The following is a 26,799-nucleotide window of genomic DNA, read 5'->3' on the forward strand; positions in this document are numbered from 1 at the left end:
TAAAGAATCGCTGCTGATAATCAGATCAAGAATATTGCTTCCTCATGTTGCCTTCCTACCATGCTACTGTAGAAAACCAACATCCAATAAATCCACAAAAGTTTTTTCTACTGTGTAAATGATTAGCCCACAAGTTCCAGTTAAAATTTTAACTTTCCACCTGGAATGTTAAAGTCCCCATTATAAGACATTCTGGTTTAACGGCACTCTTTATTTCCCTGTACAGTTTGAGATTGAACAAGAAAATTAGAATGCATAATATTTAACTCATTCATTCTAATATCTGCTTTTGTTTAAATTGACTCTCTCATGGAAATTAATTGTCAGTCTCATATTAAGATCTAGGATGGGTTTTTTTTCATTTTTTAACATATCAATATACTGAAATTATAAATATGGAATTCTAGGTAAGTTAAATGAAAAAGCAGATCACAGGATCCTGGCATTCTGTCATGGAAGTTGATTATTACACCATAAGAAATTTTTTAAATTAACTAAATGCACAAGGCGTAATACGTTAAGAGTTTAATATCTATATAATATCGATGTAAATACACCATAGATAACTCTTAAGAAACTACGATGGTAGTGTGGGAGCCATCATTTGCTCTGTATCTCATATTGTGCTCTTCCTTCACAATGAGTTGTCATGGTATCGCACTACCTCGAATAAATAATGCTTCACTAATAGAGAAGACTATTGTTATTTACTCTCAGTGAGTACCACCACCCAGACGGCACCATTTCAAAGCTATTGGCCTATCATAAACCTTTTGGCATCTTTCATATTGTGTGATTATCTTCACAACTTGGTTGTTGTTGTTGTTGTTGTTGTTGTTTGGTTTTTAGGAGCATTAGCAACTAAGGCCATATTGCTCCAGGATATGCGGTGGTCATTCCTTAACCTTTCCGCATCCTTCGTATTTGGTGGTGACGGGCTCGAACCCCGGTCTAACAACTTGGTTGTCATGTCTGCAATACCAAGATACCTGCCCACCCACTGATGATAGGCCAATAGTTTTGAAATAGTGCCATCTGGGTGGTGGTACTCACTAAGAATAAATAAAAATAGTCTTCTCTATTAGTGATGCGTTACTTATTCGAGGTAGTGCAATACCATGGCAACTTTAAGGAAGAGCACAATATGAGATACAGAGCAAATGATGCCTCCCACACTACCATCATAGTTTCTTAAGAGTTATCTATGGTACATCTACACTGATATTATATAGATATTAAACCATAAGCAATATACAAGGTGCTACCCAAATGTTCCCAAAATTTGAATGTTGCATGGGAATTACATCTAGTACAGACTTGTGATGCTATGTAACACTGCATGCATCCTTTGTGGATCAGTTGCCATGTGGCATTGGGCTGGATAGAGTCATTGAATATTTATGCGCAGTTCTTTGGTGGTATGTTTCATGTAGATTGGGATTGTTGCGATGGCTGATGTAAGAGAGCAATGTGCTTGCATAAAGTTTTGTTTCCTTCTTAACGATACAGCAGTAGAAACCCATAAGAAGTTGAAACAAGCTTTTGGTGACAATGCTTTAGGCCAGATGCAGACCTACTACTGGTTTAACCGTTTTAAAAATGGTCGAATGTCAGTTGATGACAACAATCGCTCTGGGCATCCATCATTGAGCACCACTCTGGAAAATGTCGCAAAAGTTCGGGTGGCATTCCATGAAGACTGCAGGCATACCATCCATGACATTTGTGGCATTGTAGGACTATTGTACAGCACGTGTCAGCGGATTTTGTCAGACGAGTTGAACATGAGAAGGATTGCAGCCAAGTTCGTGCCACGGTTACTGAGTGAAGACCAAAAGCAGCATCACATGGAAGTTAGTAGAGATCTTCAAGAACAGCCAGGAGTGATCAAAACTTCCTTTCTATGGTCGTCCCTGGTGACGAGAGTTGGGTATATGGGTATGACCCAGAAACCAAGCAACAACCATCCCAGTGGAAGAGGCCATCTTTGTCCCAACTGAAAAAAGCCAGACAAGTGAGGAGCAATGTGAAGTCCATGCTGATCTGTTTTTTGGACATTGACGGGATTATCCATAAGGAATTCATCCCTCCTGACCACACTGTCAATGCAAAGTTCTACTGCAATGTCCTGAGGTGGTTAAGTTATTTGGTTTTTAGGAGCATTAGCAACTAAGACCATATTGCTCGGGGGATATCCGGTGGTCATTCCATGACCTTTCCGCATCCTCTGTATTTGGTGGTCACGGGCTCGAACCCCGGTCAAATCAAGAAGCGTGTGCTATGCACTGCCGCTCCTGCCCACCTGGCTACGGAGGCGCCAAGAGGTGGTTAAGGAAACTGTCAGGAGGAAACATCCAGAGAAGTGGCATACAAAGAACTGGGTTCTTCATCGTGACCACACACCAGCCCACACATCTCTTGCTGTGGTGCAGTTTTTGGCATCCAACAACATGATAATCATCCCTCACCCCCTTATTCACCAGACTTAGCCCCCTGCGACTTATTCCTCTTCCCAAGAATGAAAATCAAGCTGAAGGGTCAAATATTTTGAAAGAATAGAGGCTATCCAAACCGAATCGCATGCAGTGCTGAACACTATAACAAAGGACTTTCAGGATGCATTCAAATCATGAGAGAAGTGCTAGGATTGGTGTTTATTTATGCTCTCAAGGGGACTACTTCATAGTTGATAGCAGAGAATAAGACTTAGGGTGAGTTTAATTTATCTTATAAATACTTTTCAGGAACTTTTGGGTAGCACCTCATCTAACGTTTAATCTCTAAGTTCTACTCAGAATTTACAGATTAAATGAATTAACCACTAAATTAATCAAGAAAATAATTTTAAAAAAATGGAAAAAAGAAATACTAATCATCCTTAATTGCACTTGATCATATATACCAAGAAATGATGAAATGCATGAAGTCACCAAATTTATTTATTTAGTCATCAAACCACACTTGTCAAATGCTCTTATAATACAGTTATTGAGATCACTGCCACATCACAATCATGATGCTCTAAAGTGTGCAACTTGACAACAAAATAATTACTATGGCTGACTGTGGAGCAATATACACTGTCCAGTCAAAACGTGATGCCACCTACTTAATAGTGGGCATGTCCTATTCCTGCCACCAGTACTGCTGCTATATGGCGAGGCATGTACTTCATAAGGCCTCTGAATGTTGCAGCAAGTGTGTTGTACGATATTGCCAAGATTGCATCCTGTAGATCGGTGACAGTCCATGGAGGAAGAGCCAGATTCATATCCGGAAAATTCGGTGGCCAAGGTAGCACCTGGAAATCACTTTCGTGTTTGGCAAACCACTCTCAAGCAACACCAACAATGTGGCAGAATGCATTATTCTGCTGGAACATACCTGTACCATTTGGGAAGACAGTAACCCTGATGGGGTATACCTGATCAGCTACAACAGATAGGTAGTTTTTAGAATTCAGAGTGCAGTCTAGGTGTTTGAGGGCTCCAAGAGATTCCTAGGAAATCATCCCTCATACCAAAACACTGTCGCCACCTTCCCATCTTTGTTGGACCAACACATCAGAGTGATTCCTCTCTGCAGTTTATCATTGTATCTTCCATCCATTTACCATCCACACAATGTAACAGGAAACATGATCAATGGAAAAGGCAACTTTTTCCCAGTCATAAATGGTCCAATGACACTATTCAGATGCAAACTTTAGGTGTCACTGATGATAGGTGGCCATAAGCAGCCTATCATCCTTGATCGACAGAAACGAAGAAACTTTGATCGCGTGTCTACTCGGGTGACCTGTATGGAGGAGAGTTCATCAGATTGTGGTTTTGGAAATACTGCTGGTTGTCCTCTAATTAAAGTCTATAGTCAGCTGTTCCATCGTTTTCTGTCTATTGGCTCACCTTGTGTGACAGCCTTGGCCTGGCAACTGCTGCTCTGTCCACTATCCATCCACTCTTGGAACACCTTAGCTATGCACTCCACAAACAGCCCACAAGATTCAGTTTCCTTAATATTGCTATCCTTCAACCAGTACCTGACAATTATTCCTTTTTAAAAGTCTATCAGATCACATCCCTTGTCTATGTTGGTCAAGTACTTTGTATGGACTGCATGCCACAAACCTACAGTATCATATTTACTGGATCTCACCACTGTCCCGGTGCCACCAGGAGGGGAAAAACAGCCAAGTGCTAAAACACAGGGCTGATCATAATGTTTTGAGTGTATATTCGACAAGTGTTCTAATAATGTGTAGCAGATTACACATAAATGAATTTGTTTTGCTGGGCCTTCAATTTTCTGTTTTAAACTGTACCCTGATTTTTTCATTTAAATCATTTGATGACCTTTCAAGGATGAATAGATCTCTATTAGAATGACATTTAAGGTGTAGACCACTTCAAACATAAGACTATTTAATTTTCTTCTAATGGAAAAGGAGAGGAGAAATAATTTAGGATAATATGTGATTAGTTGGGCTGAATTATTTAGAAAATAACGATGTCTACAAGACATCAGTATACTGTGCTTGTAAATTGCACATATTCTTTGGTTAGTCTGCTTGGTTACTGCATAAAAACATTGCACTGTGTTCCCAAAACCAACTAGCTCACATATGGTACAAAAAAAGTCCATAAAGATTCCTCCTGTTTCAATCAGAATTTTTCTTACTGTATTAACCATGACGGCTCTATGTGATTAGTAAAACTATGAATAACACACTAAGAGGTGATTATTAATTTCAATTACAATAATCTAGGATTTTAATCTAATCATTTCATATGAAGGAGTTTACTTATGCGTGGGTTAATGCACACACACACACATCATTTATACTACCAAGGTAGTTTTAATGCATTGTTTCAATTATATCTCATTATGGGAGTACAATGAGTTGCCATGGTATTGCACTACCTCAAACAAGTAACGCTTTGCCTATGGAGAAGACTACTGTTACTTATTCTCTGGGGATACCACTACACAGACAGCAACATTTCAAGCTTTGAAACGGTGCAACAAGGTATTGCACTACCTCGAGGTAGTGCAATACCATGGCAACTCATTGTGAAGGTATTCACAATATGAGATATAATTAAAACAATGCATTAAAACTATCTTGGTGGTATATATCATGTGTGTGCATAAGTTAATTCCTTCATACTCTGAGGCTTTAGCCAACAAATGTCTTTTAGAGTAATCATTTCATACGGTTAAAATTAATCAAGTTACCTGAAAAATGACTTTTCTGGATCTTGTTCAGCTACTGGCATATTTTCTACAACAGCAATAAGATTTTCATAAAAATAAAAATAAGGTTTTCAAAAACTACAATATAACATAACATAATATGACTGAATAGAATGCTGAGTAAAATTCTAGCATTTACAATTTTGATAATGATATGTAACTGAGAGTTTTAAATATTCAATTTTCTGAAATGGTGAAATAAAATTCTTCCATAACATTTATTAATCATCTCATCCAATATTCCTAAAAAATAAATAACAGAGTAATACAACACAATGAGCAGATTCAAGGCCTATCAGGGCCAGCCTTAGGCTCACTGGGCCGAACCGGACCCCACACTCTTGTGGCCCCGTGCATGGTAGAACAATTAAAATTAAACAAAAAAAGGAACAAAGAATAGATGAAAAACAGAGATAAAGGAAAAGAAAAAAGAGAAGGAAAAAAAATTTTTTTTTAAGCTTAGTTAAAGAATTGATTTTAAAACATATTTAAAACAAGCAGGGCTCCTGTGAAACCTGAAACAATAACTTTTTTTTTTTACATATATTTAGAAAATATTGTAAATGTACACTCACAGCCAAATTAAGTGATATTGAAAGGCATCGTAATAAAAACGAATCACAAGAAAGCCGAAGAGCCCTTTAGTTTTCAGCATCAGGGAGTACTGCCATTCAAGAAAATTGGCAATACAGAAGGTGCAAAGGCAGAAAGCATTTTTCATAGCTGTGCATTAAGGGTAGTTGATCATTTGAGTGACATTTGTGAATTTCGTTTTTCAGACAGCAGGGTAAGTAAGGACTTCAAACTGCAAAGAACAAAATGAACTTCAATAATATGCAATGCTATAGCACCACACACGTTTTGTGGATAATTTAAAACCTGATTTAGGAGATAGAAACTTCAGTTTAATTATCAATGAAAGTAATGACATTAGTGTTATAAAAATGTTGGGAATTATAATATGGTACCATTCAAATTTCAAGAATCAATTTGTGGTAAAAATGGAATTTTTCTTGACATAACTGAACTCAATGAATGTATTGCAGAATTCTTATCAAGTGTGTTTTTGTCATTCATTCCAACTAGTGGTGTTCCATGCTGTCAATGAGTGTCTGCCACGAAAGAGATTTTCTTATTGTTCTCACACTCACCTCTTCAACAGGCTAAATATCAGAAGCTTTATAGTTTAATGAATGATGAAGTTCCTCATTTGATCACTGATAAAGCATAAAGTGCAGTTATTTTATAAAGTTCGTTATTCTACAACAAGTAAGTTGAAAACAAAACATGTAAGAAAATTTTTACTAATCTGTCTGTTGCCTTATAATTTCTTTTTAGAATGGAATAAAAGCACACCAAGCAGCTACGCTAAAAGCAAGAGGAAAAGAGAGTCCACAGAAGCACTAAAAAAAGAATCTTTCTAGTGCAAATAAAATCAGCCAAGTATTTTGTTGTTATTCTTCAGTGTACACCTGATACCAGCCATCAGGAACAAATCGAGGACAACATTAACAACAAAATCATTTTGTAGTAAACGTTTTTGTAATTAACCAACAAAAAGTCATTTGACATTTTCTTGGTTTACTGGAAATGTGCTTATAGCCCAAGCTAACTTGTACACTACTAGAGAAATACATTTCTATGACATGATATGCATTGTTATTTGTATAAAGTTAAACTAAAGTTGTCTCAAAACAAAAATGCAATTTTGTAGTTAACACTGTCTGACACTAAGCCCTCGAAATGTCCCTGACAATTAGATACATCTCCAATGAAACGTTGCCCAAGATGCCAGTTGGTGTGCATGAACAGTTCATAAAATTTATCAATATAGAGAGCAGTACTAGAGAAAATTTGTACAATGTGCTGAAACAGGGACTTGAAATATTAGGATTAGACATAGCTAATATCCAAGGTCAAGGTTACGGCAATGGAGTAAACATGAGAGGAAAAGTTTCAGGTGTTCAGGCATGACTTTTACAGGAAAATTCAAGGGCATTTTTCACACCATGTGCTTATCACAATTACAATTTAATTCTGGGGGATATGGCCAAAACCTGTCCTGATGCAATGCCCTTTTTTGGGACACTTCAACATCTGTATGTGCTCTTTTCAGCATCAACAAAGAGATGGTCAGTTTTCCAAAAATATGTGAAGGGTCTTTCTGCAAAGCCTCTCTGTGAAAGGAGTGTCGAATGCAAAGTGTGAAGGCTTTAAGGTATCAAGTTGGTGATTTCTATGATGCACTTTTGGAAATAGCAGAAACATCAGAAGATGCCCAAGAAAGAAATGAAGCTGAATAACTAGTTAACCAGATCAAGAGATACAAGTTTCTTGTTTCATTAGTATTTTGGCATTATTTGTTGTTTCAAGTAAATTTTGTTATTAAAGAACTGAAAAGTGATTCTACAAATCTTGCTACAGCTCTTTCTTCATTTAAAAACCTTCTGCACTGGATGTCAAAGTATAGAAAGACTGGCTTTAAACAGTTGGTGCCACAGAACTTGCGACAGAATTGGAAATATCTCCAGAATTACGCACAAGACGATTACAAAAAAGAAAGAGACACTTCAATTACAAGCCTGCTGATGAACATATAACAAATCCTAAGGAAGCTTACAAGGTAAACTGCTTTAATCAAATTGTAGACAAGGCTTGTCTATGTTTTAATTAAAGGACGATTTAAGAAAACATGCTGCAGATTTAGAAATCACACTTTCAGATGCTAAAAGCACTGAAATCAGTTCTTCCAGAATCTTGCTTCAAAAATCCTTTAAATATTTTCAAATTTCTCGTAACTAATGAAAGAGCCACTGGATTTACGAATTTATTGATATCGCTAAGAATATTTTTTATTGATTCCAGTGACTGTAGCATCAGGGGAAAGAAGCTTTCCCCTATTAAAGTTAATTAAAACATATCTGAGGTTGACAACGCTTCAGGAAAGGCTCAACAGCCTTGCAATTTTATCCAATGAAAGAGAAGCATGGAATTTAAATTTTAATAAAGTCTTCAAAGAGTTTGCCGATAAAAAAAAAATAAATCTTTCTGATTAGTTTTGTTTATATTATCATAATGTCTGGTCAACTGTTAACAAATTGTAATAATATGAAATATAAAAATAATAAAGAATTATTAATAGTTTTAGCTTTTCAATTTTTCATTATTTCAAAATATTGAGGTGTTAGTATTGAATTTTTCAAGGAGCCCCACCAGCATGCTCCAATCGGGCCCTGCATTTGCTAAGGTCGACACTGAGAAGTATTCACTTGCAGAAAATTGCAAAATATGTTAGCTATAAGCATGCAACAGGTACTGATGAACTTTTCAAAAAAGATGTTGCAACCTAACCACAAGAAAATAAAAATGATTTCCAATGTGTAAGTAAAATCAAAAACAGCAATCATTTTTACATTGTTAAACAAACTTTGTCTAGCAACTCAGTAATAATTTGGAGTCTTACAAAAGATTTTTGTAAGATTCCAAATTACAAATTATTGAGGCCAATTTATACGACATGCTAAGTGTGATCATGCTAAGGATAAAGTCATGTATGTAAACATCTCCAAACTCTCAGAATCCTGTGTAGATATACATGATAGCATATCTACATAGGTAGATATGCTATCATGCATTTGAAAGAGAGATAAATGATAGCAGAGAATAGTATTACTGAGGAGAAACAACCTTGGAAAATATTAGCATCGTTCCCTTTATGCGAAAGTGACAACCCACAATGTGTTCAGAACAAACCGTTCTGCTGTGTACAGATTTCGCTAGGAAGACCAGGAACTATCCCTCAATAATATAGCACCATTCTAACTTGTTTGGCAAGGAGTCGAGATTAATCATATTAAATGAGGTTGAGTATACAGAGATGATGTCTAGCTATCTTTTCATATCCATCATTGATAAAACTACATGCGATAGTGAAAATAAAATTTTAAGAGTTGGTCTTTCAAGGGCAGATTAGTATGGCATTAGAAGAACATATTCATTAATTCCTTCAGCACCACCCCTATGCACATGGGCATCACTAGGGAGGAACAAGGGTGTCACTTGTCCCACTACGTTTTAAACAACATTACTTTATATCTTTTATTTGTTGATAAAATTAACTTGTTGACTATTGATCAGCAGATCAGACTTTATAACATACATACCCACTGCCAGAAAAATGTTTGGCAATGTTCATGCCTATGCACTATCTTTAACATAAAAGAGAAGCCCACAACTGGTGAGTCTAAAGGCATATGAAGTACACATTCCTTGGGCACAGGATATAGACAGCAAAAGGTATTTCATAAGGAAAATAACAAGGAAAAAGGGGAAGAATATATGGTGGGATACAGCAGGGGCATATTTGGGGGGGAGGCAGAGGGCGAATATGCACTCCCTTAACCAAAAATTCAAAATTAAAGAAAAAGAATGCAGGAGGCATTTCACTTCTTCTCTGTTCTCTCAAAGGGTTTCAGTGTACGAAGAGCTAATTGAAAGACAAAATCTCCAGAAAAACCAATGATTTTGTTCAGTGGGGTAACTATGCCAATGCAGCTGCATTTGGGCCCGAGCTTGAAAGGGGCTGTGAAATTTGGAAGACAGATTTGTTTCTCAAGACAATTAACGAATTTCATTAATAAATGAGCATTTTTTTAAAATTAAATGTAACACATTCTTATCAGCACAGCGACTGGCCATCTGAATATTGTTTTGACTGTGCCACTTATAGAAATAGTAGCAAATAAAAGATAGTCGTAAAATATTCCACAAAACCAGTGCCAAATATAGATACAAATCACATCTGATTTTATTCTAGCATTGAATTTATTTTACATTTTTTGTGTGTGTGGGTACACTGATTGTTGTCAGAGGGCAATATGTTTTATTTTACAATACACAAATTGTCACATAACAGTCTAGCTATGGCCAGTGCTGTCATTTTAGTACCTTAGATTTGGCTTTTTTTTCTTTCCTTTTTGTTTATCTGAAACGAAACACTACAAGGACTACAAATGAGTTATTAGTATGCTAACCAGAAACACATCTAAATTGCTGATCCTTTGATTCTTGCATATGTTGATGATGTTCTGTACATGGTCGGTGCATTGGGAGGAACCCTTCATGTAATTAGCATTTATCCCATGGTGTTCAGACAGCGGATTAAGCAATGACAAGGAAGAGTAAAACGTCTACTTCAGTCACCCCAAAATTAGCTGGTCTCGATCACACAAGTTGTAGGTCTAACAAGTCACTCCAAAGCATGCAGTTTCATTAAATTTATGGTTTTGAGGTTCATTTTCCATATTCGCAACGATGTTCTACCCTTGTCTATTGCTTTCTTTCAAAATAGCCAACTGGACTGGACTTAGTTGCTTTTAATACATTTTATAGCCATTTCATATGTATCTGTTCTGTATTTGCTTGTGATAATTTGTTTTTGTTTTTGTTTTTGATAATCTGTTCTGTTTTTGCTTGTGATAATGGGAAAATTTGTTGCAAAGTTACTTGAAGGAGAAACTGGGGAAATGAAACACAAAAATTCAGCCAATCACAGATACAGTATTTTCATTTTGCTTTATTGGCAAAGAAAGAAAGTTCTGCAGCTGTTATCAAGCATCATGTACTATTCTGTGATTCTACATTTTCAAGTGTAGTGATTGTACATTTTCATTTTTCTCAGAGCACAAAAAAAATTCACCCATTACCATTACAACCATTCTTTTCTAACCTGTGATAGAAAGGCTGAAAATGTAAGTAAATTTATTATTCCAGTTTTCATTAGTTTACATGATGGATCACACATTTTGAATGATCCATGATGTAGGCGACCATGAAACGTTGTCCAGTTTTGATACTAATGTTACTCATTGCTGTAGATTTATTATTATTTTTTTTACTATCCTTTGCATTTTGTTACAAATTGACAGAACGATCTGTAATTTTGTTACTCTGGTGTCAGTAATTTTTTTTTTATTATATATATATTTTTTTATTGAAAACCTGTTGATGGATCATTTACAGATTAGAGAAAGATATAATATGAATTAAAAAAAGTTATTTTTCTTGTCCTCACCTTTTTTTCCCTTTTGCACTCAGTAAATAATGAATGAACACCTCTGAATAGAGAAGTGTGCATTGATTTGCTTTATGTGCACAATGCAATTCCAACTTTGTAGTGATTCTGTAATAAGTGATTTTATGAATGAATTTTCTGTTTATATTCTGGGGCGACCACATGGTCAGAGGCGTTCACAAGATAGGGAGAATACAAGGAATGGCACTGCATTTATCAGTCAGGCATGGGCACTGGCAGAATATTTTGCAAGGTGGCACAAGTGGGAATAAATTTTTTTGTTCATCAAATTTTCAAATACATGCAATATTTGAATTAGCATTAGCATTAGTAATGGCCACATGGTGCAAGGAAGCCTATGGCTTATGCTGCACCAGCCAAAAAAAAAAAAAATAATAATAATAAATAAATGAAAAATAATAATAAAATAACAAAAAATAAAATAATAGAATAAAAACAAACTGAAAATGAAATGGAAAACCTGTGCATTTCCTTCCTCCCTTAGGTAATTATCCAGCTGACCTTTGAATTTCCCCAAACTGTCAGCCTCTACCACCCTAGTAGGTAACTTATTCAAGTATTTTTTACTTGCTGGCTAAAACAAAACTTCCTGCAATCCAGTCTAACCAACTACCTCTGTAACTTGAAATTATGGCTCCTTGTTCTAGAATCATTTATAACTGTGAAAATTTTGTCCTTATTCATTTTGATTATGTCTCTCAGAGCCTAAACACCTCAATCAAGTCTCCTCTAAGGTGCATATAGTTTCCAAGCTCTGCAACACATATTCGAAGTCTTTCCTCATATGGATGCCCTTTTACCGATCTCACCAGGCGAGTTAGTCATCTTTGGACCCTTTCAAGAAGCACAATGTCTTTCTTTATGTGCGGTCTCCATACTTGAACACAGTATTCAGTCAAGTTTGACTGATTTATGTGTACAGGCAAGCCAACATTTCATGATCAGTGGGAGAAAATACTTGTATTTTGAAAGAAAGAATTTGTATTGTTTTAATGTTTCAATAAATTAATTAAAATATTAAAAATTGTGTATTACTTCGAAATCCAAAGGCAGTGCACTTGAACTACCTTGCACCATACTGCCAGTGCCCATGGTCACTCAAGGTACGTATACTTATGCACCCTCACACCTGATCACTTGGCTATGGCGGCGTTCACATAAGCGAATTTATTATTCCAGTTTTCATAAGTTTATATGATGGACCATTCACAAATCATGAATGGTCCACGACATCAACGATCATCAAATGTTGTACAGTTTGCTATACTAATATATGTTACCCATTACTCTAGATATATTTTTATTTATTTATTTTTTTTACTATTCTTTGCATTTTGTTACAATTTGACAGAACGATTTGTAATTTTATAACTCTGATGTCAGTAATTTTTTTTTATTGAAAATTTATTGCTGGATCATTTACAGATCAGAGAAATATTATAATATGAATTTCCATTAATCCCTCAGAACTCTTCAACTTCCCTTCTTTGAAATTCGACTTTCTGCAGTCTAACTTTCCTAATATGGAGGGTCACTTTATGCTGGTTCACTTTTTGAATTACTGGAGTATTCTGCTGAAAACATAGATGCAGTAACTTAAATTATTTCCACATGCAAACAACTGTTCTGAATAGGTTTAACAGAGTGTTGATGAAAACTTGTCCTTTTTCATTTGTGATGATTCAATTACTTTGAGTAGGTAACAAATTTTTTTTTTTTCTCTTATGAATTTTCATATTAAAACTAGTGTGTAATTTTGCTCCCTTTTGAAAATGAGCAAAAAATATAGTCGACACTTTCATGATCAATGAAAGCTAAATATAAGAACTGGCTCTGCAAATTAGAGGTGATTATTTAAAATGTTTTTGTAAATATTGTAAATGTCAGCATGCATTTACAATATTTACATGACCAAATTAAGTGATATTGAAAGGCATCGTAATACAAATGAAGCACAAGAAAGCCAAAGAGCCCTTTAGTTTTCAGCATCAGAGAGTATGGCAATTCAAGAAAATTGGCAATACAGAACATGCAAAGGCAGAAAGCAGCATAGCATTTTTCAGAGCTATGCAGGGAAGATGAAAGTTTTGTGGGGCTTGAAGCTTATACAATTTTTGGCACCCCTTTTTAAGAAAAAGAATGCAAAATTTCTGTGTATTTTTGTTAAAGTTGGTGGCCACTCAAAGTTCGGGTAGCATTTGAGATTCCAACACCACCCGGTGTGACAGTGTGACAGAGGAGAAATCAGAATGGAAAGAGACAGCAGTTTTAATCAATCATGGTTAAAATATCTTACTTTTGCAAATCTTACAAAAACATATTGCTAGGGGCCCCTCCCAGGGCCATGAAGGGGCCTGTGCAAGTGAGGGGGCCCTGAAGCTTAAGATTCATTAGTTTCACTGTAAATCCGCCTCTGCGCATATTTCTATTACTCTTTCCTTTTGTAATTTTCTTATATATTTCATAAACTTGTTTGTTCCGTGTGTTATATTACCAAATGTTTGGAAATAATATATTATTATCATTTTTTGTGATTAATGCATATTATAATTCACATGCTTTCCTAATATTCAAATAAAGATAATCAATAAAACATTATTTATGTGCGTGTATAAGTGTTCCTAGGTCTATCTAAAAAAAAAAAAATCATTCAAACACCTGGTCGTCATGCCTCCCCTTATGATGATACCTGGATATGCCACTGGGATGCAGTGAGAAACATAGTATCATTCTGACATGGGAGATACACAATTACCCCCATCTGACATGGGAGATACACAATTTGAATGTGATGAATGTGACGTGTAAAGAAAGGAAAGATGAAGAATACTACTTTTTTCTTTTTGCCTTCTATGTTGGTATAAAAAGCAGCCATCCAACAAATACAGAGATATTTGTTGGAGAATGAAAAGGACCTGGGGGGTAATTGTGCAGTCAGATATGAAGTTTTCTGAGCAGTGAAAAAAGGCTGCAAGAGTAGCTCATGGTGTCTTGTCAATGATATACAGGAATTTTGCTAGCAGGGATAAGGGGACGATTGTCCCCTTGTATAAGGCAATGGTTAGGCCACACCTTCACAGTATTGTACACAGGTCTGGAGGCCTCATTTTTGGAAAGATGTATAGCTGCTGGAACGAGTACAGAGAAGGGCAATGAGATTGGTGGGTGGAACAAAGGGTTGGTGTTACCAAGAAAGGCTTATGTTCTGCAAATTGCAGCTTCTGGAGACCAGGGCCGCAGCGACCCTATATGCCGCCAGTAAGTGAAATCAAATTTGCCGCCTCAAAATATTTGGATTAAAAAATAAAATAAGGCGTAAATAAAATAGCATTCATTTATTAAAAGAGAAGATAATTACAAAATATCTCACATATAATATAACGAAACAACAAGCAAAAATAACAAAATCATTCTGAAATTCTGGAAATAAACTTTATATTCTAAATCACAGTAATCATATTCTATCACAATAATAAAATAAAAGGAAAATTATAATTTTTAAAAAAAATTATACAAATTTATGTTTCCTTGCTTTAAGAAATAAGAATTTATTAATTCATTTATGTTTATTTTTTCCAAAAGGTCATTTTCTATTGAAATTATTGTCAAATTAGAAAGTCGTTGTTCACACATTGTCGATCGTAAATAATTTTTGATTAATTTTAATTCTGAAAAACTGTATTCACCTTAGGCAGCTGAAACTGGTAAAGTTAGAAAAATTCTTAGTGCAACTGCTACATTTGGAAAAGTATCTGTAAAATCGTTTTTAAAAATATAATATAACAATTCAAATGGAGTAATACAGTATTATCTTTAAGGGTAACAAAGAAGAATTTCCGGCTTAAGTAAGGGTAGTGAAGAAGAATTTAAGGTGCATTAAATATGAATTATTTGTTTCGCTCACTGTGTTTGTTTTTATCTAACATGCTGTTTGCTCACTCTCATAACCCAGAATCTGGAAATTACCAACGTCAGAGGCCCAATTACAATCAGAATTTATGAAGCTAATAATTATAGAACAATTTTATCAAGTAGGGAATTTGTTTACAGCGTTGAGTGCACCTTCACAAGGTTCTTTGTGTGTGTGTGCCATATTTGGGAAAACCCCATCTACATGCACAGACCTACAGGTCTGTGCAGGGCAATATCTGTCGTCGCTCAAATTTACAGACCGGGCCAGATGGCCATTCAGGCAGCCTGTGCTACATACACACGCTCCAGTTTGACTGCACAAACTTGGCCTGTGCAGGCAAGCTGGAGTGTCTGTAGGTACCCTAATGCATACGAAATTGGTAGTATTACCACTAAATTTGGATCCACTAAAACTGCAAATAACAGAGCTTATATCAACAAATTAGCCTCCATGCAAATTATTTAGTCACAGAACTCAGTCAACATTCGCATTCACATAATTATAACACTCAAACAGATTCTGCAATAATATTAGCAAAACTGAATTCCAGTTATAAACTATTATTAATACACGAAGCTTTAGCCATTGAATGATTTTCCAACAAACTCGCAGCATAACATGTAAAATTTCTGGCATGCACGCGCTAACCATGCACCATGGGAGCTAGAGTTAATCTTTATAAAATTCAGAATTTCTTTCCCTATTAAACGAACCAACTGATGATAGAACTGCGAAAGTCCAACGTTAGGACTCTTGGTTCTTCTCATTCTTAGTTTCATAATCGTTAATTTTTATGTATGACGATCCAAGTGGAAAAGAGTGCACTTTTTCCCCCTCAGGGAATTTTTTTATATTTTTTAATTTCCCATTTTAATTTATTCATTATATTTTAACCATACGGATTAGGATGTAAGTTTCGTGATATTTATAAAGAATGCTAAAAAAACTGAAATCGTATAAAGAATTGAAGCTATAAGCATATGCTAACAAATAAGTTACACATGGTAACACAAAAAATACTTACCCTGAGAAAAAATTAAAATACAGTATATAGTATGGTCAGTCCTTGTATAACACGAATTCAATCATACACGATTTATAAATAGGAGAACGATGTCGTATATAACACGAACCGAATTCGCTTGTGCATGATTTGTCTTTGTGTTTATAAGAAATGGCAGTCGAACTCGGGAATCACCTGAACCGAAAGAAGAGAAGTTTGTAAAAATGTATTTATGCTTTTCATACGATTTAAGATTTCAGTGAAGAGAAAACACATTTCACCATAATAACATAAAAACCCACAAATGCAGTCATCGGTATTATTGAAAATGCAATTAGATCGAGTTTACTGCCCGTTTATAACAGATTCCACCAGCAGGAACGCAACTGGAAATTGTTTTTATTTTTTATGATAGTGATCTCCAAAATGTGTTTTAGTAAAATTTGAGCTAGTGTGAGAGGATAATAGTGTGCTTCTGTCTTTACTGCTTTGTTTATTCAGTTGCTACATGCGGTCAACTTTGTTTATGTGTATCAAGTGTGCCTCCTCATTTTTGCCTTTTTTATACTGAAATTGTGTTTTATTCCCTAAAAATGAATAAAATACTTGAGAAAAATGTGAAAATGAAGCTTGCTGGTGAAGATACTACAGATTGTGAGAAAAAGGAAAAGCAATACCGATAGACTGTCAAAAATTTTTACTGGGGAAAACTTGTAGCAGACTCACACAAGTGTTTATGGCCAAAATTGCACCCGCCTCCGGCCCACCGGGATTTTCCCAGTAAGGCCAGTCTGCCTCTGTCGGTAGAGGAAAAAAAACGAAATTATGAAAACACTTTGAGCAAAATGAAAGAATATGTGATATTGCGCATATTGCTAAATAGGAAATTCTGCTATAAAGAAGTTCGTTAATTAAACAGAGAATACTTGTATATGTTAAAAGTTTTTTTGGCACCCTCTTGAACTGCCGCCCGTAATCAACGCTTACCTTGCCTACCCACTTGCGGCAGCCCTGCTGGAGACTAGGCACCTGTGACATTAGCATTAGTAGAGGCATATGATGCAAGAAAGCAAGCTTATGCAGCATCAGCCAAAAAAAAAACAAAAAAACTTCCAGTTCACCCCTCCGTTCATTCGAAATACCTGTCCAGCTGAGCCTTAAATTTATTTAGGCTATCAATTTTTCCTGCTATCAACTTATCAAGTTTCCCTGCTTCATATAAACTTTTCGTGTTCCAAGTTCCAAATCTAAGTTACGAACATCTGGAAATTCTTAGCACCCTCTTCCCAATCAAGGAATGCCAGGGACTGAAGGCTGAAACTGTGTTTTTTCAATCATTGCTAAATGATATATATATATATATATATAGAGCATATATGTTTGTTTGTTATTTGGTTTTTAGGAGTATTAGCAAATAAGGCCATATTGCTCCGGGAACATGTGGTGGTCATTCCCTGACCTTTCCGCATCCTCCATATTTGGTGATCACGGGCTCAAACCCCAGTCTAATCAAGAAGCATGTGCTATGCACCACTGCTCCTGCCCACCTGGCTACGGAGGCACCATAGAGCACATAATATATGTTACAATAAGAATGTATAATTCACTGAGGAAAGAATGAAGAAAGCCATGGGTTTGAAAAGCACTGGAACCTGTATTTATTTTCACATTTTTAAATCCTTTTATCATATTATAATTTATTTGTTTATCACTTTTATGTATAATTTATTTGTTTATCACTTTTATGTATAATTTATTTGTTTTTGAACATTATTTTAAATATATAGTTATATGAAATACCAGTTTAATTTTATGAAGGAAATTTGTGTTTTAATTCATTTGGTGATCTTAATTTACAGTGATATCAGTATAGTTGAGAAATTGTTACAAAGCTAAGGAGATAATACAAGATTATCATGACAGGATCAGGATCATAATGCAATTTAGCATGGATTTCAAAGATGTAATACCTGACCAATATGATTAACTACTATGAGATTATCACAAAGGAATTGATGACAGTAATAATTCTGACATCATATAAACATCATATTCTGACATCATATATACGGGAAGCATTCGAGGAATTAATCTTGGAAACTACTAGGCTTATCATACCAACTAAGAAATATTGTTAAAGATTTAGACCTAAATGGATGTCAGATGACCTAATGAGACTCATGCCAGAGAAGTAAAATGAATGGGATGGGATGCATATAAATTATCAGACAACACAGAAGCCTATGGTAGATATAAGCTAGTCTATCAAGTCACAAAGGAGGTTAGGCAAGCGAAGGCAGATTCGAGAAATCTTTGGCAAAGGATGCAAAGAAAAACAGCAAAGATTTCTTTACTTATACTCTAGAAAGAAGGGGATGAATCAAGTTGGTCCACTGGATATCGATGGTTCGACTGTTGATAATTCTGCTCAGATAGCTGACAAAATGAACTAGTATTTTCCACCAATTTTCACACATGAGAAACTCTGTAAGGAAGTGGAGGACAAAAGCTTATTAAACTCTAACAGGGAGAGTAACATAAGAAAGGCACCTGGGGTGGATGGGATCTATTCAGTTATATTAAAGGAGGCAAAGGAAGTGAATAAACAATTAACCATAATTATATGGTTAATAAGGGCATCCTTAGACTCAGGGGATGTGCAAATGTATTCCCAATTCATAACGGGGAATCAAAGGGTGACACGAGTAATTACAGACTTGTTAGTTTAACTTCTGTTCCAAGGAAAATAATGGAGTCACTGGTTAAGGAAGCATTGCAGGATCATCTGAACAAGACTACAGTAATAATTCAGACACAGCATGGGTTTGTTAAAGGGAAGTCTTGTCTGACCAATCTGACTGGATACTATGATGTGGTCACAAAGAATGGGGTAAAAAATAATTTTATTTTGATATCATATACTTGGATTTCAGGAAAGTTTTTGATACTATTGCACATGACATCCATCTTTGGCAAAGGATGCAAAGAAAAACAGCAAAGATTTCTTTACTTATACTCTAGAAAGAAGGGGATGAATCAAATTGGTCCACTGGATATCGCTGGTTCAACTGTTGATGGTTCGACTGTATACTGTACAAATTGGAGCAGTATGGCATTAAGGGCAAGTTTCTACAATGGATGAAAGGGTGAATACAGAGAGTGATAATCAGTGGACCCTGCTCTTTGTGGACTAATGTTATTAGTGGAGTCCACCCAGGGTTCGGTGTTGGATCCATGATTGTTTTGTATATTTATCAACGATACTGATGAAGGTATGTCAAAAGTATGGTTTAATGTTAAAGTTTGCAGATAATACAAAGGTTGGCAGGGTTGTTAATGACATTAATGGCAGTATGCTACTGCAACAGTGGCAACCGAAGTTTAAAATTGACAAATGCAAAGTACTGCATATGGGTAGAAGTAACTCCCCAAAAACATACCAACCATGTGGTACTACATGGTTGGTAGAGAATGAAAAAGACCTGTGGGTAATTGTGTAGTCAGATATGAAGTTTTCTGAGCAGTGCAGACAGGCTGCCACAGCAGGTCATGGGGTCTTGTCAATGATATATAGGAATTTTGCTAGTAGGGATAAGGAGGTAATTATCTATAAGGCTATGGTCAGGCCACACCTTGAGTACTGTGTACAGGTCTGGAGGCCTCATTTAGGAATGTCGAGTTGTTAGAACGAATACAGAGAAGGGCAACAAGATTGGTGAGGGGAATGAAGGGGTCCTTAAGAAGAAAGGCTTAAGTTTTGCAAATTGCAGTGTCTGGAGCCTAGGCACCTGCAAGGTGATCCGACTGAGGTGTTAAAGCCTTGAAATGTTCAAGCAGGCTCAATGCTGATGGAATTCTTCTTCTTCTTGGATTACAAACTTGAGGAGGCATAAATTCAAATTGAGGAAAGACAGTTATAAAATAGATGTGTGGAAATTTCCCTTTAGCCAGCGGGTAGTTGATTGCTGAAACAAACTGCCATCTGTTATTGTGGAAGTTGATAGTTTAAATAAATTCAAGGAAGAACTGGACAAACATTTAGAGCGAATGGATGTGTGAAATGTTTTTTTTTTTTCTGGTTGATGCTGTATAAGCTTGCTTTCTTGCATTATATGCCTCTACTAATGATAATATACTTAGACTTCAGAAAAGCCTTTGATACTGTATAATATGTATGCTTATTGTATAAATTGGAACAATGTGGCATTAGCAACAAATGTGGGCACAGTGGTTAATGGCAGTAATCAGTATTAGCTACTTCAAGAAGATGTAGGTATCTAAGCACTTGGGTTGAAAAATGGTAACTGAAGTTTAGCATTGTAAAATATTAGGTAATTACTACATTTGGTAATTACCTAATATAGCACTAATCCGAGAATGACATGCTATTTATACAACAATTACCTGTATCTTCTGGGATTAGTGCATAAATAGCATTTCTTCTGATTTATTGAATTACCTAAGGTAGCACTAATCCCAGAATGACATGCTATTTATACAACAATAAATTTAAGTGGTAAGGAAAAGATTTATGGATGACTGACATGAAATTTCCTGGGCATGGAAAGCTGCTAGAATGGTCAATGATATAGAGGAACTTTGTTAGTAGGGGCAAAGAGGTGATTATTCCATTGTACAAGGCAATTGTAGATCACATTGGAATACTGCACAAAGGTTTGGAAACCTCATATTAGAAATAAAATGAATCTGTAGGAAAAAGTACAGAGAATATCAACAAGATTATCTGTCGACATAAATGATTATTCTACCAAGAAAGATTGAGATTTTGAAAACTGCAGTATCTGGAAACTTGGTATCTGCAGGGTGACCTAATTGAAGTATTAGTATTAACAAGGCGAATGATGCTAGAAAGTAAGCTTATACAGCATCAGCAAAAAAAAAAAATCCAACCCTACTGACTGAAAGAAAATTTCCTCACATCTATTCTACAACCATCAATTCCTCAATTTGAACTTATGCCCTCTTATGTGTCTGGGCAAGAGAGGAAGAATGCCATCAGCATTATGCTTTCCCAATCCATTCAAAGCCTTGAACACCTCAATCAGATCACCTTGCAGGTGCATTGCATTGAGATGCTACAATTTGCAGAACTGAAGCCTTTCTTAGTAAAAGCACCTTTTGTTCCCCTCATCAAACTTATTTCCCTTCTCTGCACTCGTTACATCAGATCCATAGCCTTCCTAAAATGAAGCCTGCAGAATTGTGTGCAGCACTAAATATGTGGCCCAACCAATGCCTTGTGCAATGGAATAATCACCTCCATATAGTTGCTAGTAACATTCCTACACATCATTGACAAAATCCCATGAGCCCTTCTGGCAGCCTTTCTGCACTGCTCAGAGAACTTCATATCTGACTATGCAATAATCCCCAGATCTTTATAATTTTCCTCTACTCTGAATGTACCAGTAGTTCCACAAAGTTGGTATTAATCTGGGATTACTATTACACATATGCAGTATTTTGCATTTGTCAATGTTAAACTTCAATTGCCACTTTTCAGCCCGTCTGCCTAATTTTTCTAGATTTAGCATACCATCATTACTGTCTTTAATCACCCTGCCAACCTTTTATTATTTGCAAACTTAGATATTGAGCTTAATATACCTTCATCAATATCATTAATAAATACCGAAAACAATAATGGGTCCAGCAGCGAACCCTAAGGGACTCCACTAATAACATTATTCCAAAGAGCAGTGTCCATTGATAACCACTCTCTGTCTTCTCTCAATCAACTATACCTTTATCCGTAGTAGTAACTTGCCCTTAATACCACACTACTCTAATCTGTACAGCAGTCTTTTACCTGGAATATTATCAAAAGTTTATATATGATACTATAGTATACTATTTATATAAATATATATAAAATCCAAATATATGATTTAAAAATTATTTTTTTCATCCAGCTGCTTTGTTATTGCATCACAGTATCCAATCAAATTGGTCAGACAAGATCATCCCCTAACAAGTCCATGCCGTGACTGTAGTATGACTGCATTCCTACTGACATTTTGGCAGTGTATTGGCAGAGAAGGCATTGTCTTTTAAGATAAAGCGGGGGGGTCATGTGCTTCTACATACAAGCTCTGAACCGGCGAGGTTGTGAAGATTGAAGGGCACTGTGTTGGATGGCACTCACAGACTTTAAGATATTGTTTTTAGCTGAAGCATATACTATAGTTCCATAATCTAATTGTGATCGGATTAGAGCACGATACAAATTCAGCAGTGACTGTCTGTCAGCAGCCCAAGTTGTTGAGGATGCTGCACGAAGGATGTTTAATTTCTGGAGGCACACATTTTGCAGGTAGGTTATATACTTATGAAAATTTAGTTTGGTGTCTAAAATCAAACCCAATAGTCTTATGAAATCTGTCATCAGTATTTCTCTGCCTTTTAATTTTAATACAGGTTCTGGATGAAGCGATTGCAACTTACAGAAGTACACTGCTACTGTTTTCCCCTAGGTTAATCAATAGCCAATGCATTTTGTCCAGGTTTCAGTTTTGGTTACTGCTAATTGTAGTTGTCTTTCAATGGTAGCCATTCTTGATGATTGACAGGAAATAGCAAGATTATCTGCATACATATAAGTTTCCACCGTAGCTGGGATGTCTCAAGTAATGCCACTGGTACATAATGCAAAAAAATGTAGCACTTAAAATCGATCCTTGCAGTACTCCTTCTTGCATGTGAATTGCAGACAGCTCATTCTGGAACCGTACTTGAAAGGTCCTGAGATGGAGAAAATCCTGAATGAATGAGGCAGGTTACCTCTCAGTCCAAGGTTGTATAAGTCTTGGAGGATTCCATATCTCCAGGTTGTGTCAAATGCTTTGGTAATATGAAAAGTTTTCATTACCATGTGTTGTTTTTTAACAAAAGCATTTTGAATGTGAGCTTTGTTTTGACTTTGATGTGGACATCAATTGTAGATTGCTTATGGCGGAAATCAAATTGGTGGCATGTTGTAGCATCCTGATCTTCAATAATCCAGTCAAATTTCCTGGAACCATCTTTTCTAGTATTTTTCCTAGACAACTGCTCAGAGATATAGGATGATAACTGTTCAGGGAAGAAGCATCTTTCCCCAGTTTTGCCACGGCTACCACTATTGACTGATGTCATGTATCAAGGTAAACATTCTCTTCAAAAATTATGTTGTAAAATTTGAGTAGTGTAGATTTTGAGTTTAGGTTGCAAAGCATTATGTAGAAAATGCTACCTGGTCCAGCAGAATTATTTCGAGAATTCTGGAGAACTTCACTGAGTTCAGTAATAGTGAATGGAAGATTATAGGAATATGATTGGTTTGTATTGAATTTAATTTTATATTTTTCCACAGATATTTTTGTGCTTCTAAATGAATCTTCATAAGACTGAGAGGATGAAGTGGCAACGAATGTTTCAGCTAGTGCCTCTGCAATATCAGTCAGAGAATAAATATCCATTCCTTTCCAAGCCAGGATTGGGGAAGATGTTTGTTGACACGTTTCACTGAAGATACAGATCTTTCTTCAGATTATTCTGGGTCAGTGTTTTTGCAGATGGTAGAAGTGAATCGAATCCTGGTTTGCTTTCGTATGAATTCAGCGAGCTCCAGCTTTCAGTCATTTATAGTTTATAAGGTTCTCCATTGTAGCATTTCGGCAAAAAATGTTCCAAGCTTTATTTTGTTTTCTTTTGGCAAGAAAGCAATCTTTTGTCCATCAACCATTATATCTTTGTTTGGTAATATTTGATTTCGGTATTACACTGGAAGCAGCTCTAAGTACTTCTACTATATGCCTGGTGGCATTATTAATAGACACAGTGAGGATCAAATGGCTGTCAAATTGGACTATTTTAGAAAACTGTTCCCAGTTTGCAAGCTGAAAATTCCACACAATCCTTTGGTTGGAGGCATAGTTTTGTATCCATCTGTAGTCTGCAAATTATAGGAAAGTGATCACTATTATGAAGGTCAGTTAATACTGTCCATTCAAAGCTAGGATAAATGGATGAGGAACATATAGATAGGTCAAAAGCAGAGCTTGATCCTGTAGGCAGGTAGATATATGTGTGCATACACTTGTATTCAGCAATGTTAAGTGATGGTTGTCAAGTACACTTTCAGTCATCTGCCATCTCCGATCCATGTTTGGGTAACCCCCCCCACAAAGGATGATGAGCATTTAGATCACCTAGAAGGCATACAGGGTGGGGCAGTCGATTTAGTAAATCATCAAGTTCTGCAGTGGAACATGAAACATTCAGTGGATAAAAATACATATATAGAGAAAATGTTACACATCCTGTCAGATTCAACGACATACAGAGTTTGCAACACATTTAACATTAACAAACTTAAAAAAAAACTTAAACTTGATGGGTTCCTAAGAAGACTCAGAGCCGACAAACAAATTAATTTACACACCCTCCAGCAAATAGGCATATGCAGTAATATTTTTCCACAAATTTTTGGAATAGTCAAACTCCATAAACAAGATTATCCTTTAAGACCCATTGTTTCCTATAAACAGTCCGCCTATGCTAATCTATCCATATTCCTCGTCAAAATTATTTCACCTTTAATGAGATTTTCTCAGTTCAGGGTCTACAATACTAAACAGGCACATGAACGTATAACTTCCATGACCATATCTGAAAAAGATATTCTCACGTCCTTCGACGTCATCTCCCTATATAAAAACGTGAATGCCGAATTCATGCTACTGGTTCTTAAAGAACTATTAATTAAAGACGACACTTTGATAAAATGTACTGACTTAAACATTAATGACATTTTAGAGCTCACGTCACTGTTACTTAATGCCAAACAATTTAAATTTCAAAATAACATCTATGAACAAATTTTCGGCCTTCCCATGGGTCTCAGTATCTCTGCCCCTTTATCCGAAATCTACCTCACTTCTATTGAAGAAAAAATACTTCAACCCTTTCCCCCAGGGATTAAATTGTATACGAGATATGCGGACGATGCCCTATTAATGGGCAACAAAACCACTATCGATACTTTATTTAACACATTTAATACAAAACATGAGAGACTCAAATTTATCCTCGAAGTAGAAACTGATAATAAAATTAATTTTCTAAACCTTACTATATACAAAATAGGTACATCTTTAGGCACCAAAAGATACAGAAAGAACACACATACAGGTAAGTTCTTACATTACCACTCACACCATCCTCTATACATCAAAAAAGCAGTTCTATACAATCACATATACAATGCTATCAAATATAGTCACACACAAACAGACCTATCCGTAGAATTGCAATACCTCACCAAAAAATTCATCGACAGGAAACACCCATTACAACTAATAAAAGAAACCATCGCTAAAGTCCATAATAGTACTAATAACCCTAGCAAAATTAATAACCACATGAATAAGATACACAAATCCCTTATCGCCCTCCCATACCATCAACATTATGCTAGACGACTTCAACAGGTTTTCAAGAATACAGATATCAAATTAATATTTACATCTTATAATAAATTAAGTTCTAAATTCAATTCATACAAGACAACATATGAATATGGGACACAGAATTATAACATTATATATTTGATTAGATGTCAATCAGATTGTCAAGCAAGTTACATAGGCAGTACAACAGCAAAATTTGGGACATCAAACATTTCTAACATGCGTGCATACTACCACTTTAATAGCTTCAAATCTGATTTATGAAGTGCAGAACTAACACAACATGTTAAATTTTATAATCATAACCCACTCATCGATTCAGCGATTACAGTGGTAAAACTAAATTCCAGTTATAAAATCCTTCAAAATGAAGCCCTCGTCATTGAGTGGTTTAAGTGCCATATCGTTCAACATATTAATCAAAAAGATTCCCACTAACTTCTCTCCTATTTGGAATTTAGCTTATATAAAGTTTCCACATGCACTGAAATGCATTTCAGGAACTCAACCTGTACATAACACACTCGCGCGCTCTTCCCTTCCCACTATAGCTAACTGAAGACGATTTCGAAAGTCGCTCGTGCGCAGCTATCAGCTTTTATCTCACTTTAATTTATTTTAATTAGACAACCATAGAATGGAAGGTGCACTTTCCTTTCTTGGAAAAATTTTAAAGCTCATAACTTAGCAATTTTTAAATTTATAATTTATTTAAGTTATTAGAATCTCATAACCACTATGTACGTGGTAAAACTTTCAACCAACTAAACCGATTACTATGAGGTAAGTGCTGAAAATTAAGCTAAGCTATATCTACGATCTAGTCATTACATCACGGCACATAAGGACTCCTTAAAATATCATCAGCTAGATAATCTTGTAATAACTAAGAGTAAAGTGGAGGAGAAACTGTTGAAGATAAACATAAGAAAGGCACCAGCAGTGGATGGAATTTATCCAGTTATATTAAAGGAGACGGTAAAGGAAGTAAGCAAACATTTAGCCATAATTATGAGAGCTTCACTGGACTCAGGGGAGGTACCCATGGACTGGAGATGTGCAAATG

The 26,799-nt window shown here is 35.7% G+C and overlaps 1 protein-coding gene across 4 annotated transcripts in view; it reads right to left on the reverse strand.

Moving 5' to 3' along the window:
* The window catches only part of LOC150084726 (cytoplasmic dynein 2 light intermediate chain 1), a 245,046-nt gene that overhangs the window by 68,615 nt on the left and 149,632 nt on the right, over window positions 1–26,799 (reverse strand). For all 4 annotated transcript variants that reach the window (XM_090376577.1, XM_090376579.1, XM_090376576.1 and 1 more), the window contains one exon: window positions 5,236–5,281. In XM_090376577.1, coding sequence (XP_090232703.1) covers window positions 5,236–5,281 — 46 coding nt within the window. The remainder of the gene's footprint in view (window positions 1–5,235; window positions 5,282–26,799) is intronic.

Source organism: Mastigoproctus giganteus, chromosome 6 (assembly GCF_048544385.1).
Source record: "Mastigoproctus giganteus isolate SK-2022 chromosome 6, ASM4854438v1, whole genome shotgun sequence".
Classification (NCBI taxonomy): domain Eukaryota; kingdom Metazoa; phylum Arthropoda; class Arachnida; order Uropygi; family Thelyphonidae; genus Mastigoproctus; species Mastigoproctus giganteus.